This window comes from Curcuma longa, chromosome 8, assembly GCF_044706935.1.
Source record: "Curcuma longa cultivar G26 ecotype Majalengka, Jawa Barat chromosome 8, ITB_CL_G26_1.1, whole genome shotgun sequence".
NCBI lineage: Eukaryota > Viridiplantae > Streptophyta > Magnoliopsida > Zingiberales > Zingiberaceae > Curcuma > Curcuma longa.
In genome coordinates, this window is record NC_133868.1 from 14,318,449 (window position 1) to 14,330,590 (window position 12,142).

General features: G+C 33.6%; 1 protein-coding gene across 1 annotated transcript; it reads right to left on the reverse strand.

Moving 5' to 3' along the window:
* Nucleotides 1-4,057: 4,057 nt before the first annotated feature.
* Nucleotides 4,058-5,305, reverse strand: LOC141833352 (protein LIGHT-DEPENDENT SHORT HYPOCOTYLS 3-like). Its single transcript, XM_074720772.1, has one exon. The coding sequence runs from the start codon at nucleotides 4,737-4,739 to the stop codon at nucleotides 4,224-4,226; it is 516 nt and encodes a 171-aa protein (XP_074576873.1). The 5' UTR covers nucleotides 4,740-5,305; the 3' UTR covers nucleotides 4,058-4,223.
* Nucleotides 5,306-12,142: the final 6,837 nt, after the last annotated feature.

Below are 12,142 nucleotides of genomic sequence, written 5' to 3' on the forward strand. Positions count from 1 at the left end.
CATTACGGAGAGAGCATTGTCTCGATTTCGTCAAAATTCAACCCTTGTCCACTTCAACAAATCTGTCACACACTAATCAACTCAACCATACCTGATAAGACACATGAAAAATAGTGATTCGACATGATATCTAAATGAGTTGAGCAAACCTGTAACATATCCATCGCAACCGATCCATTTTGTCACCTCTAATCCACTAATCCAACATGATGGTTCTAGAACTCCACCAGTAAGATGAAAAGATTTTAGAAATAGAGTTTAATTAGAATAATTAAGATATATGCATCCCAAAAGTGATAAGATAAGATAAGCACATTTATTAATAGTGTTCGAATAGTAGATTGGATTAGAATCAATGATTTGTTAAGAGGTCTCAATTAGAGTCAAAGGTTTGATGAGAGGGTTTAGTAGTAGATTGCATTCAAATAGAGGCATGAAGATGGCTTGTTAATTAGTTACCTGTTCTAATTAAAAAAAGATAGTGGATAAGAGGGATTAGCTCAATTAGAGATTAAAAAAGCAAATGAGTTTCAAATTAATTTAATTAATATCCATAAGATTAAAACTTATGCCTATTAATAATTTAATGACACATTATTTAATAGAATGTTAATATAAGTTATTGGTGAATTAATGAGTGTAAAAGATGGTTCGATGCTTGTGATAGATGAGTAAAATTGTTGTATAGAGTTAATTTTGATAATGAATTAGCCTAATATCCCATCAAATAGATTCATCAATCAATCGTAAGTCATATTATAAGTTTTTCTTAATCACTAATCATTTTTTAATCATTTACTTTGAAAAATGATAATACTTTAATGATCATATATAAAGGATATCTTGTTGACAATAAAAAGATACTTTTGTTATTTAAATAATAATTAGCTAAGTTTAATATAACTTTTCAAGAATTAATTTGTTGACACCAATTATATATCATTGTTAAATCATAAAATAGTGGAAAATTTTATGACAAGAAATTTTTATAGCAAATATGATCATTGTTAATAAGTTTGTCAATGAAAGTATTTTTATTGAGTATTTTTTAATATCTATTACAAAAAAGTTCACTTTTATTGTAGCAAAGGCGAGTAAATTATAAGAACTTTATGAGGTGACAAATTAACTCAATCTTGGTTGTCTCTGTAGTAACAAAAAAAAAGTTATTTCAATACCAAAGATGAAAAAATTAATGCAACAAATGAAGAAATTAGCCATAGAGACTAACCAAACATGGGAAGAACCAAACATCAAAGGTTCGTTCTTTGGCCAAAGGTAATGAACCTATAGAAGTCAAATATATTTCTAGGGTGAAAATGAATGCACATGGAAAAGTTGAAAAATTACAAAGCAAAACTAGCTACAAAAGGGTTATAAGCAATAAACCAACATTGATTATGATAAGGTATATGCTCCCTTGCTCATATGCAACCTATTAACTAAAAAAGGGAAATACCTTACATGTGAAATTAACTTTCTTGAATGATTTTTTTTTTTCAAAGAAGAAGCAAACATTGAACAGCTATAAGATTATGTAAACAAGGGGCATGAAGATAAAGTTCTCCGAATGAAGAAAATAGTATGTATCTTAATGCAAGCTTCAAGGGCATAGAATGCAATGATTAATTCTTTTCTTAAGAAAAATAACTTTATATAATACCTTTGTCTCATATTTCAAAGAAAGAGATGATGGTATACTATTTGTTTATATATATGTGGATGAGCTAATCTTTAGAGGAAATGCTCATCTTTGATTTGTTTGGTTGGATATTAATAATCTAATCTTTGCAGTTGCGTATACACTCCTCTCTTATTTGAAGACTTCAAGCAAGTATATTAAAGAAGTTCGACATGATTGATAATGCCTACTTCCTTGGCATATAAGTTGAAGCAAAGTGAATTAGGCATCTTCACTTCACAAGAGGCATATTCAAGACAACTAGGTTCAAAATGGAAGATTGCAACCTTATTAGAACACCAATTGATTGTCAAATAAAGTTTTCAAGGAAGATAGAGGTGAAGTGGTTCATCCAACCATTTACAAGGGACTAGTGGGAACCTTAAAACTTAAAAATACAAGAGGTAGAACATTCTTTATTTGTGTTGGATTAGTGAGTCAATTCATGGAGAAACCAAAATCAATTCATGGAGAAACCAAAATCAATTCATTGGAAGATAGCCAAAAGAATTGTGAGCCAATTCTTGATTGATATTTCTATAGTGGTTGTAGAGAGCTCTTGATGATAGAAAAAGTATCATAAAATGTCTTCTTTTTGTTTATTAGAGAGATCCATCATTCACTTGGTCATCAAGCAAGCAACCAATAGTGACACTCCACTAGTGAAGTGTGGACCATGATTTAGCAACATCATATGTCTGTCATGCAATGTGACTAAGAAGTTTGCCAAAAAAAACCTACAAATATATCAAAAAGGTTCAACAAAAGTTTCTTAGAGAACAGATCTACAATCTCACTCACATATCTATCTATCTAAATAAGACAACGTTTGAATTCTCAAGATCAACTCAAATAATTTAAAAAATGATATTATATGGCGCAAAAATGATAATTATATATTCAAAATAAACTTAAGAAGAAAAAATAAATCAAAATATAATTTAGTTATATGATTGAACTATACATACACAGCACAGCACAAAGGATATACAAAGATGCATATCGATCATTATTAGTTATTGTTTTCAGGAAATGAAGTTGTCAATTATTGGTTGTATCTGACAATGAAACAAAAATGTTAATTGTAATATATATATAGAGGATCAATTTTATATGAATTTACACAGGGGTCTATAATTGCTCCATGACTGTATATGATGATCCGGACTTTACATTGCCATATTCAACTAGCAAAGGTATCTATGCACATTCAAAATGTATATGAGAGGTAGCAGCATTAACTACGCAGACAATTTGCTGTTATCCATTCAACTTACAAAGGGGCATCCCAAGTTCAATCAGCAAGCGTATCCTTGTTTAATTAAATACTAGCTCCATAAATGATCAAACAGTTGCTCATCTTTAAAATTCCAGTTAATTTACTACCGCATGAAATGAAATACTTTAGCTGAATCAACATACAGTGGACCTTTTGTGTTTCTATTTTATGTATCCATTCAATATACACAGGAGTATATATATAGTATGCGTGATATAGAGTGGACAAGGACAATTATGATTACCTTTGTGAGTTTAATAATAAAATTAAAAAGAAGTTAAAATTACTCTTTCACCTTTTTATTTATTTATTTATGTGAGTGGAAGAAAAATGAAGGAACAGTATGCATGTACCTGATATAAGTAAAACATCATAGAGAGGACAAAACAACTGGAAAAAAAAAACAAAGCTGCAGGATCCAAGTCCCTATATATGCAATGAAATCTCTAGATACTCTACATGAACACCACTTTTTATGCTCGTAAAAGAGAAAGGCATAACACCTGACCAAAAAGAGATCAAAAACGACCTGAATGGGCAGTACATCACAAATCCAATAACTTTTACTATATCTATATTCACTTTCTTAATCTTGATTTTCAGTATATCTATCTATATAATTAAATATATACATCCTAAAAATAGGAGATCCAGTGTCATCTCCGTGTCTTTGATCTTACCATATTATAGGAGGCCAAGAGGAATGTACTGCAGCAATGACTTGTTGACTCCAAGTACATCATTTACTTTCCGTGACTAGCTAGACTCATCAATTCACAGACTGTTACCTATATGTAGCCTACCCTGCCATTCTTTCATTCACCCCAAAACAAATATACAATCCAATTTCTTGAGAGCATCGTAAATTCTACGCTGCTGACCCTTTATCAGTCCCATCACATTAAAGTGAGGCAAACAAAAGCACAATAATATCTCACGAACGCACAGTGCAATTATGACAGTGTATATATAGTATTGAGAACTAAACAAGAAAAAGGAAAACATCTAGATCAAAGGTCTCAAACTTGTTCTATGTATATGTGTATATATATAAATATATCCGAATAATATTTAAAACATAGTAATAGTAAGAGTAATAATATAAGAAGTAGCAATTGATTACTGATGGTCTGAAAACTAACAAGATACATTATAAGAGCTAATGATGGGATCAAGGAATTAAGCAGGAGAAGCTCACACAGTGAGTGAGGAATTGAAGACGTTGACGATCGAGGGGGGGGAAGTGGAGGGTGGTGGTGATGATCAGGAGGTGGAGGTAGGGGGTTTCTTGCGCTTCTTCTTCTCGTAGCTGACGCCGCGGGCCTTGGATTGGAGATCGCGGACGTCGCGGAGGTAGAGGCGTATGGCTCGGGCAGCGAAGGGGTTGTTCTCGGGGCAGCCTCCGTTCTCCTCGTAGGCAGCGCGGAGGCGGCCCACGAGGGCGTCGAGGCTGCCCCAGGCCTGGCGGAGAGGGCAGGGGCAGGGCGCCGGCGGGGAAGGGTGGCCGAAGAAGGGACACACCTGGACGTGCACCTTCGTCTTCCCGAACTGGTCCAGATACCGCAGAAACTCCAGAACGTGCGCGCCGCTGCACCGCGCCAACGACAGCGGCGGCCGGTGGTTCCTCAGGTACTGTCCGAACGTGTTCCAGTCGCGCCGCTTCTGTGACTCGTACCGGCTCAGCGACGGTGACGAAGAAGAGGATGAGGAAACTCCGGCGGGAGCAACCAGTGGTTCCTGGTCCAAGGGGGGGCTCTCCGGAATCGGCAGTATGTCCATGTCTACAGTTGATCAAATCAAGGACCTCCCTCCGCTCGTACTTCACAACGTTACTATATATACCGATTTCTCAAAGGATTCATGGCAATATTTTGCGATTGTTCAGTGTGCTGTCTCGCAGCCCAGGCCAATTGTATAGCTGGGGGTGGGGAAAGGTTCGATGGAGGAGAGAGATGAAGGGGAAAAAAAGCAAAACAATATGTATATAAAATTATTAATGTTTTTAAATAGGATAAGCATATAAAATACGTTACCTTTGGTTTGGTGTCTGGAGAGAGTAGATCTGCTGTCAGAAGCTTGCGTCGAGGAAGGATTTTGTAAGGCTTAACAAGCAGTGGCTCTGAGTGAGTTTAAGTGGACAGAGGATGGCAACAGCTGGGAGGAGGGAAATTAAAGAGCGACTGGGCGACTCCAGCAACCCTTCCAACTTATCCGGAGTTTCTTGGTGAAAGAGGAGAAGGAGGGGAAGTGGGAGGGAGAGAAGAGAAACCGCAGGGACGGAGATGGTGTAGGTTTCTGTAAAAAGGAGGGATGAAGGGTCATGGTTTTTCAACGGGATGTACGAGTAAAAGGAAAGGATGGGGGAGGAGAAGGGGGATTAGGGTTTTCTTTGGAAATGGAGACAAGTTGGCAGGAGTGATGTGACAGCAGAAAAAAAAGATTATTATTTTATTGTGCATTTGATGATATAACGGAAGTTTTTATTTGGCTGCCTAAAATTGTGATATTTTTGAAATGCCCTTTAAGTATTACAAAATATTGAAACACTCTTTAAATAATCGAAAGGTATTTGTTGCCTCCGTTACTCTCAGCACTAAAATGATAAATCTCAGCATTAAAATGATAAATCTCAGAATGCGCATGTGGTGAACTGCTCCAGCCCACAAATAATATGTAGCTTGGTACACTCACTAAGAAATTTCACATTTAACGCTCGAAGATTCGATCGTTAATCTATCATTAAATATATTTGATAATAAATTAATGATTAAATTGGTTGATTTTTATTTTCTTCATTGTTAATTTTCAATAATTATAATAAATGGATAGTTAATTTAAATTGATCGTTAAATTTAAAGATCGAAATATATTGTTCAATTACTAATTTAGTAATAGAAATGTATTATTCAATCTTTAAATTAATATTTACTTTTAAAATATCAATCATAAAATTAACAATTGAGATTTTTATCAGTCATTAAATTTGAAATAAAAATTTATTATATCGGTTTTAACCTATACACTCAATCTAATTTTATTTTTAATAAATTTATATATTTAAAATATTTACATCAAATCAGAATAATATTTATCATCGATGTCATAATGCAAATATTTATCTAAAAATATTCATAAATTTATGTTCCAAAATCAAATTAAATGTCAAGCAATTATATACAATGCATTCAAACATATTTGAAAAAGTTCAATCCCACCACACATTATTTCAAAATATGAAAAACTAAAATTATTATAATATTTTACCTACTAGATGAGTAGGTAGGTTGTCCTCAAAATAAAAAAAAATCAGACATAAAATATTTAGGAAAAGCGGAAGTGCAAGACATAAAATCTCACATCGACTTCTCTAATATCATCACACAAACTTTTATTTTTACATTCTTCACCTTTAACACTTGCACATCAATAGATAAACAACTGGGATGATCCTTGACCCTAGAAGTGAACAACACATGATGAAACATAACTTTTAACTTGGAGCATCACTTCTTTCTCCCACTTATAGTCTCAAAATACGTATCATTTATGGCATCAACTGATAGAATTTATGGCTCCCTCCCGCCTACCATAAGCTGAGATGCTTATGTAACTCTTACAATCATATCATCCTATGTAAAAAAAATATTACTAATATGTAATATATAAATAACAAAGCAAGTTATTATTAAAATTTTGAATTAATAAAGTTTTGATACTTACATCTATGACCTGCGATTAAACATAAACAAAAGTGGCATCCTTTCGTCAAATAGATATTGTAAAATAGCTCTCAATAATCAGTTGGTCATTATAGAATCTCTTTCTGCACAAACAAATTAAAATATATTAGTTAGTAATATTAAGGAACTATTTATATGAATTTATTTTAAAGGCATCAATTTCATTGCATGCTCTACAATAGACCATAATCTAACTGTGTGTTTAATAACTCCCTTTCCTATGCCAACAACCTCACTATTTCTATTGCTTTGATGTCAAATCCTAGAAGAGTATGTTTAATCATGTGAGTTATTGCTAAATACTAGAAATATAATCGAGTAAATAAAAAAGATGATTTACAATATATTTACATATATTAATTAATCTCATTTATTTTATAAATTCAAGAGCCCTTATTTTAAATTCGAAAGATTGTAGGTATTTTTCAAATGGATTGATATCCACTAATAGATAAAAATAACCTTGGAGAGAGTCCAACAAGTCATTTTTAACTATAATGGTAGGTATCAAATACCAATTATGAATCACGTATACATAATTATCATATTATGCTATCAACTAATTGAATATTCACATAAATATCAGCTTGTTAATGCATTAATACGTATACATCATATGTATAACACCCAACTTCACTTCTATCCACGTTGACCTTGGAGAGAGTCCAACAAATCAACACTTCAAGTTAAAGTCAGTCCGATAGTCATGAGATCATATCTCGATGGTTCTAACATATTTAATTTCAGGCTGGACTTGGAGAGAGTCCAACAACCCAAACAAGAAATTAAACTCCGGTTCTAACCATATTAGCGGAAGGTGTTAGCCTTAATATTTTTGTAAGGGATTTTCACGGGTCTCATCCTCTTTTCATAACAAATTTGACATGACAATAGATGACATGACATAATTAATGCAGCTAATCATGACAAATGACATGGCATGATATAATTAATGCAACTAATTATGACTATTTCTAGTCATAGTAATCGTAAATCTTATTTAATAAAATATGATAAAAAAATTTGATTTCATAAATCAAAATTCTTTAATTAGATTAGGAAATAAAATTCCATATCTAATCACATATTTTATTTTAGAAAATATAATCTTTAATTAAGAGAATCTAATTAATTAGGAAATAAATTTTCTAATCTAAATTTCCTAACAAATTAGAAAATTCTACAATTAGAAATTCTAAATTAAATCTTAATATTTTCTTTTAAGGAAATAAAATTTTAATTAAGAAAATCTAATTCATTAAGAAATAAATTTTCTAATACAAAATTTTCTAACCAATTAAGAAATTTTTATAATTAAAAATTTTAAATTAAATTATAAAATTTCTCTATTTTAGGAAATAAATTTTTGATTAAGAAAATCTAATTAATTAGGAAAAAAATTCCTAATACAAAATTTTCTAATCAATTAGGAAATTTTTATAATTAGAAATTCTAAATTAAAAATCTCAAAAATTTTTAAATTAAATTTACGACTAATTACTATACGTAAAACTATTTTATGCGTAGGCCTTGCATAATTAGGCTCTGATACCACTGTTGGGATCATCCCGGTGCAATGCGCGTGTTTACACGTTTCACAAACGTGCGCAACGGAAATAAATAAATAATTAAACTAAATATTATCACAACACACGCATACATAATAGGAAATAACAGCGTACAAGGCATGATAGAAAATTAAAATTTGATGACGTTTGAGCAGAGTTGGAATCAATCGAACTATCCTCGTCGAAGTCCTGTCTTTACTGGTGATCCATGTCAAATGCTCTGCTATCCAAGAGTAGCCTCGTTCCTTTCACCGTTTTATACCCGCTTGGTTTAGGACATGATCTATGTGTCGGTCCCCACTAGGCTGACTACATCACACCTAGCCCAAGCTACTTTCTTGTCCTATGGATTCAAGTTACTTGTACATGTGTCCAAAAATCTCATACTCTTGACATGTGATGCTTTAGCTAAATACTTTTAGTAGCAATCCTGACAAGCAGCCACAAGGTATACGTCTCCTTCTCCAAGAAGCGGTGAATCCTCTGTGGGTTATTCAAACGCCTTCAGGCACTTCGACTTATACTCAATCATCTCGGGTCCACACCTTCAGAGATGCTTAGTGTATAAGCCTCCATGACCAAAGTGTAGGGATCTTTATGCGAAAAACAATCGCAAACGCAGCGGAAATTAAAATAAAATTTTGATCCCTCCATGGATCCATGTGTATACATAAAGAAAGTGTTTCTCTTAACTACATCTTAGTCAAGAAATTACCCTTGTAGCGTAGCCCTTCGCAATCCCGACAGCAACTCTTTGATGGCGGATCTCAGCACGATCAGAATGGCCGCACCTCTACGGTATCCACATGAACACTATCTTGGAGAAGGAGACAAAACCTTAGGTTGTGCTAGCAACCACACTAAGGCTCTCCTCTTGTAGACTAGGTTTGTTTGGCCAAAAGGGAAGAAATGGGAAAAATGCTCCACGGCAAGGGAATGAAAAATCACCACTCTCTCACATTTTAGAAGAGCTTAAATCCCATTGCATGCATTAATCCACTTGCATGCAATGTTGAGAAAACTTCTCAACTTCATGCAACGTTGAGGAGGTTTCATGCATGAAATCATATTTAATGCATTAATCCCTATTTGCATGTATTAATCTACTTGCATGCAAGATTGAGAAAAACTTCAACTTCAACGTTGAGAAGTTTTCATGCAATAACCCCTTTTTTTTCTTTCTTTGCATGCAACATTAAACTCTCATGCATTAAATCTAATTTCATGCATTAATCCTTTTTTTGTTTTCTTTTACATGCAACGTTGAAACATCTCATGTATCAAATCCCTTTGCATGCAACATTGAGATTTCATGCATTAAATCACATTTCATGCATTAATCCCTTTGCATGCATTTGCCTTCTTAAATTGATTTCATTTGAATCTAATTCATATTAAACCAACTCAAGTTTGGCCAAGTAATGAGTCTAACTCATTTTAGTCCATTCAATCAACTAATGATTCATTTAATCAAACTAAGATGATCATGTCTCCAAAATAACGTGTTCTTTGTGTGTGACCCAATAGGTTCTTGCAACGTTGACAATGTTTCTAAACCCTTTTAGAAACATAAGCAATGAGTGACATCTAGCAATGCATCATTGCTACCCAAGTGGCAAGAATGTCGAGATCCGACATAACCTTATAGTGACTACTATAATGTATGACCATGTCCTTCTATCCTCGATATCTAGATTGATCAATGAGGCATAGACTGTGTCATCCTCTTATCAATCTTTATGTTTCTTGATCCTCAAGTAGACTCACTCAAGCAAATGAGCTCAATATCTCATATTGACTCATTTGAGCATGACCATGCATTTCATGGTCCTACTCTATCAAGAGGTCGTAAGATACCACTCCCGTTATATGGGAGGGATAGATCTCATCTACATCACTCACATCCCTCCGCATAATTTGTTACATACCCAGTGATCGCCTTTATAGTCCACCCTGTTACGGGTGACGTTTGACGATACCAAAGTACATAACTCCTTATGTAGGGAACCATAGTGACTTCAGGTCTAAGGACTATTCATACTAATAGTCACATGAGAAAGTTTATAACACTCATATAACAATCCATGAAACTTTCTCATGGAAAGTAAATTCAGTATACATTCTCTAATGTATACCCATGTGTCAACTTGATATCCCATATCCATGACTTGTGAGATCAAGTCATCCAGCTGACCTACATGCTAGTCTCAACGCATTAACATCGTCCCTAAATATTAACACTTGACTAGGAAATATTAAGAGTAGTGTTCTCTACATCATCTCACTATCGATTCAAACAATCGATATGATGTAGATAAGAACTAGCTACCCAAGGACATCATTATACTTAGTTATTTGGCACAACAAATACAAAGTAAGTATAATAATCAAAAACCTTTACCTTTATTAATAATAGAATATAATTCAAAAGTCCTAGTCAATCATCACATAATTAACTCTAGGGCTTTTACTATTGTGGACATTCAGTATTTGAGTTTAAGATCAATCAAATACATATGGAATGTGCACTCAAATAGTGAATTGCTATTTATCCAATAAATAGTATAACCGTAAAGTGATTGTCTTAGGACACCTCTCAAATCTAATAGATGTGGGAGTAGGGATCCCTAAAAGGTACATCCCTGGGGTAGTAGGCAAATAGACAGAGCGAATGGTGTAGTCTTAAGTGCTCTCTAATGATGGTGGGTGATATGGTTATATCCCTCCCTATAACTTGGGTGGAATAGGTTAGATCATCGATCTGAACTAGATTATTGTACAACTCGATACACATACTCATGTTAACCGGGCTAGTACAATAAACTAGTCGCTGAAGGCCAGAATACTCTACGACCTCCATGGATGGTATGCATGATCGTGCAAAAAATATCCTACATATATATACTCGACGTGTAGAATTCAAATGATAATGATGCAAACCTAGTCCTAAGTTCCTGAGTGGGGAACCTAGGAGAAATCAAATTATTTAGTTTAATAGTCAAAACATCTTCGATTTGAACCAAACCAGTTTTGTTCATTTTGTTTCATAAGATGAAGTCTATCATCACTTTCGATCTATCAAAATATCTTCCATTAGGAACCAAACTAAATTGGTTCATTTCGTCTTCTTAAGATGAAGTCTATCATTTTTACTTTTGTCTGATCCAACCAAACTTTATTTCTCTCGATCTGAGGATCCAATTCTCAAACTCATCTTAAATCCTTCAGAGAAATTTGTAGTGTGTGTGACCCAATAGGTTTTTAATTATGTTGGTCATCCATAATTAATCATTAATTACAGAACGATCATGAGTGACACCTAGTAGTACATCATGATCCCGAATTGATCAAAAAATTAACGATTGATTCCAGAACCATTTTTGAACCCTTTAGTAGCTACAAGGAAATATGTCTCGTTCCTTTCACCATCTTATACTAGCTTAGTTCATGATCTATTTGTGTTAAACCCCACTAAGCTGACACGTCACACCTAGCCCAAGCTTACTTTCTTGTCCTGTAGATTCAAGTTACTCATACATGTGTCCAATGTTAGTGAGAGCCCTAGAGCCAATCATTTGATGATTGTTGTATGGACTCATTGTATCATATTTCTACATTTTATAAAGGCATTTTATATTGTAGTTATTATACTTACTTGATATTCGTGTCATATAACTATGTATAATAATATCCTTGAGTAGATCGTTCATATCTATATCAATCGATTGGTTGAATCGATAGTGAGATGATATAGAGAACACTACTCTAAATGATTCCTAGTCAAGTATTAACATTTAAGGACAATGTCAATGCGACGAGACTAGCATGTAGGTCAACTCGATGACTTGATCACACAAGTCATGGATATGAGATA

Bases quoted from the DNA above. Each gene is read 5' to 3' on its own strand.
- LOC141833352 (XM_074720772.1), bottom strand. From the start codon at position 4,739: ATGGACATACTGCCGATTCCGGAGAGCCCCCCCTTGGACCAGGAACCA.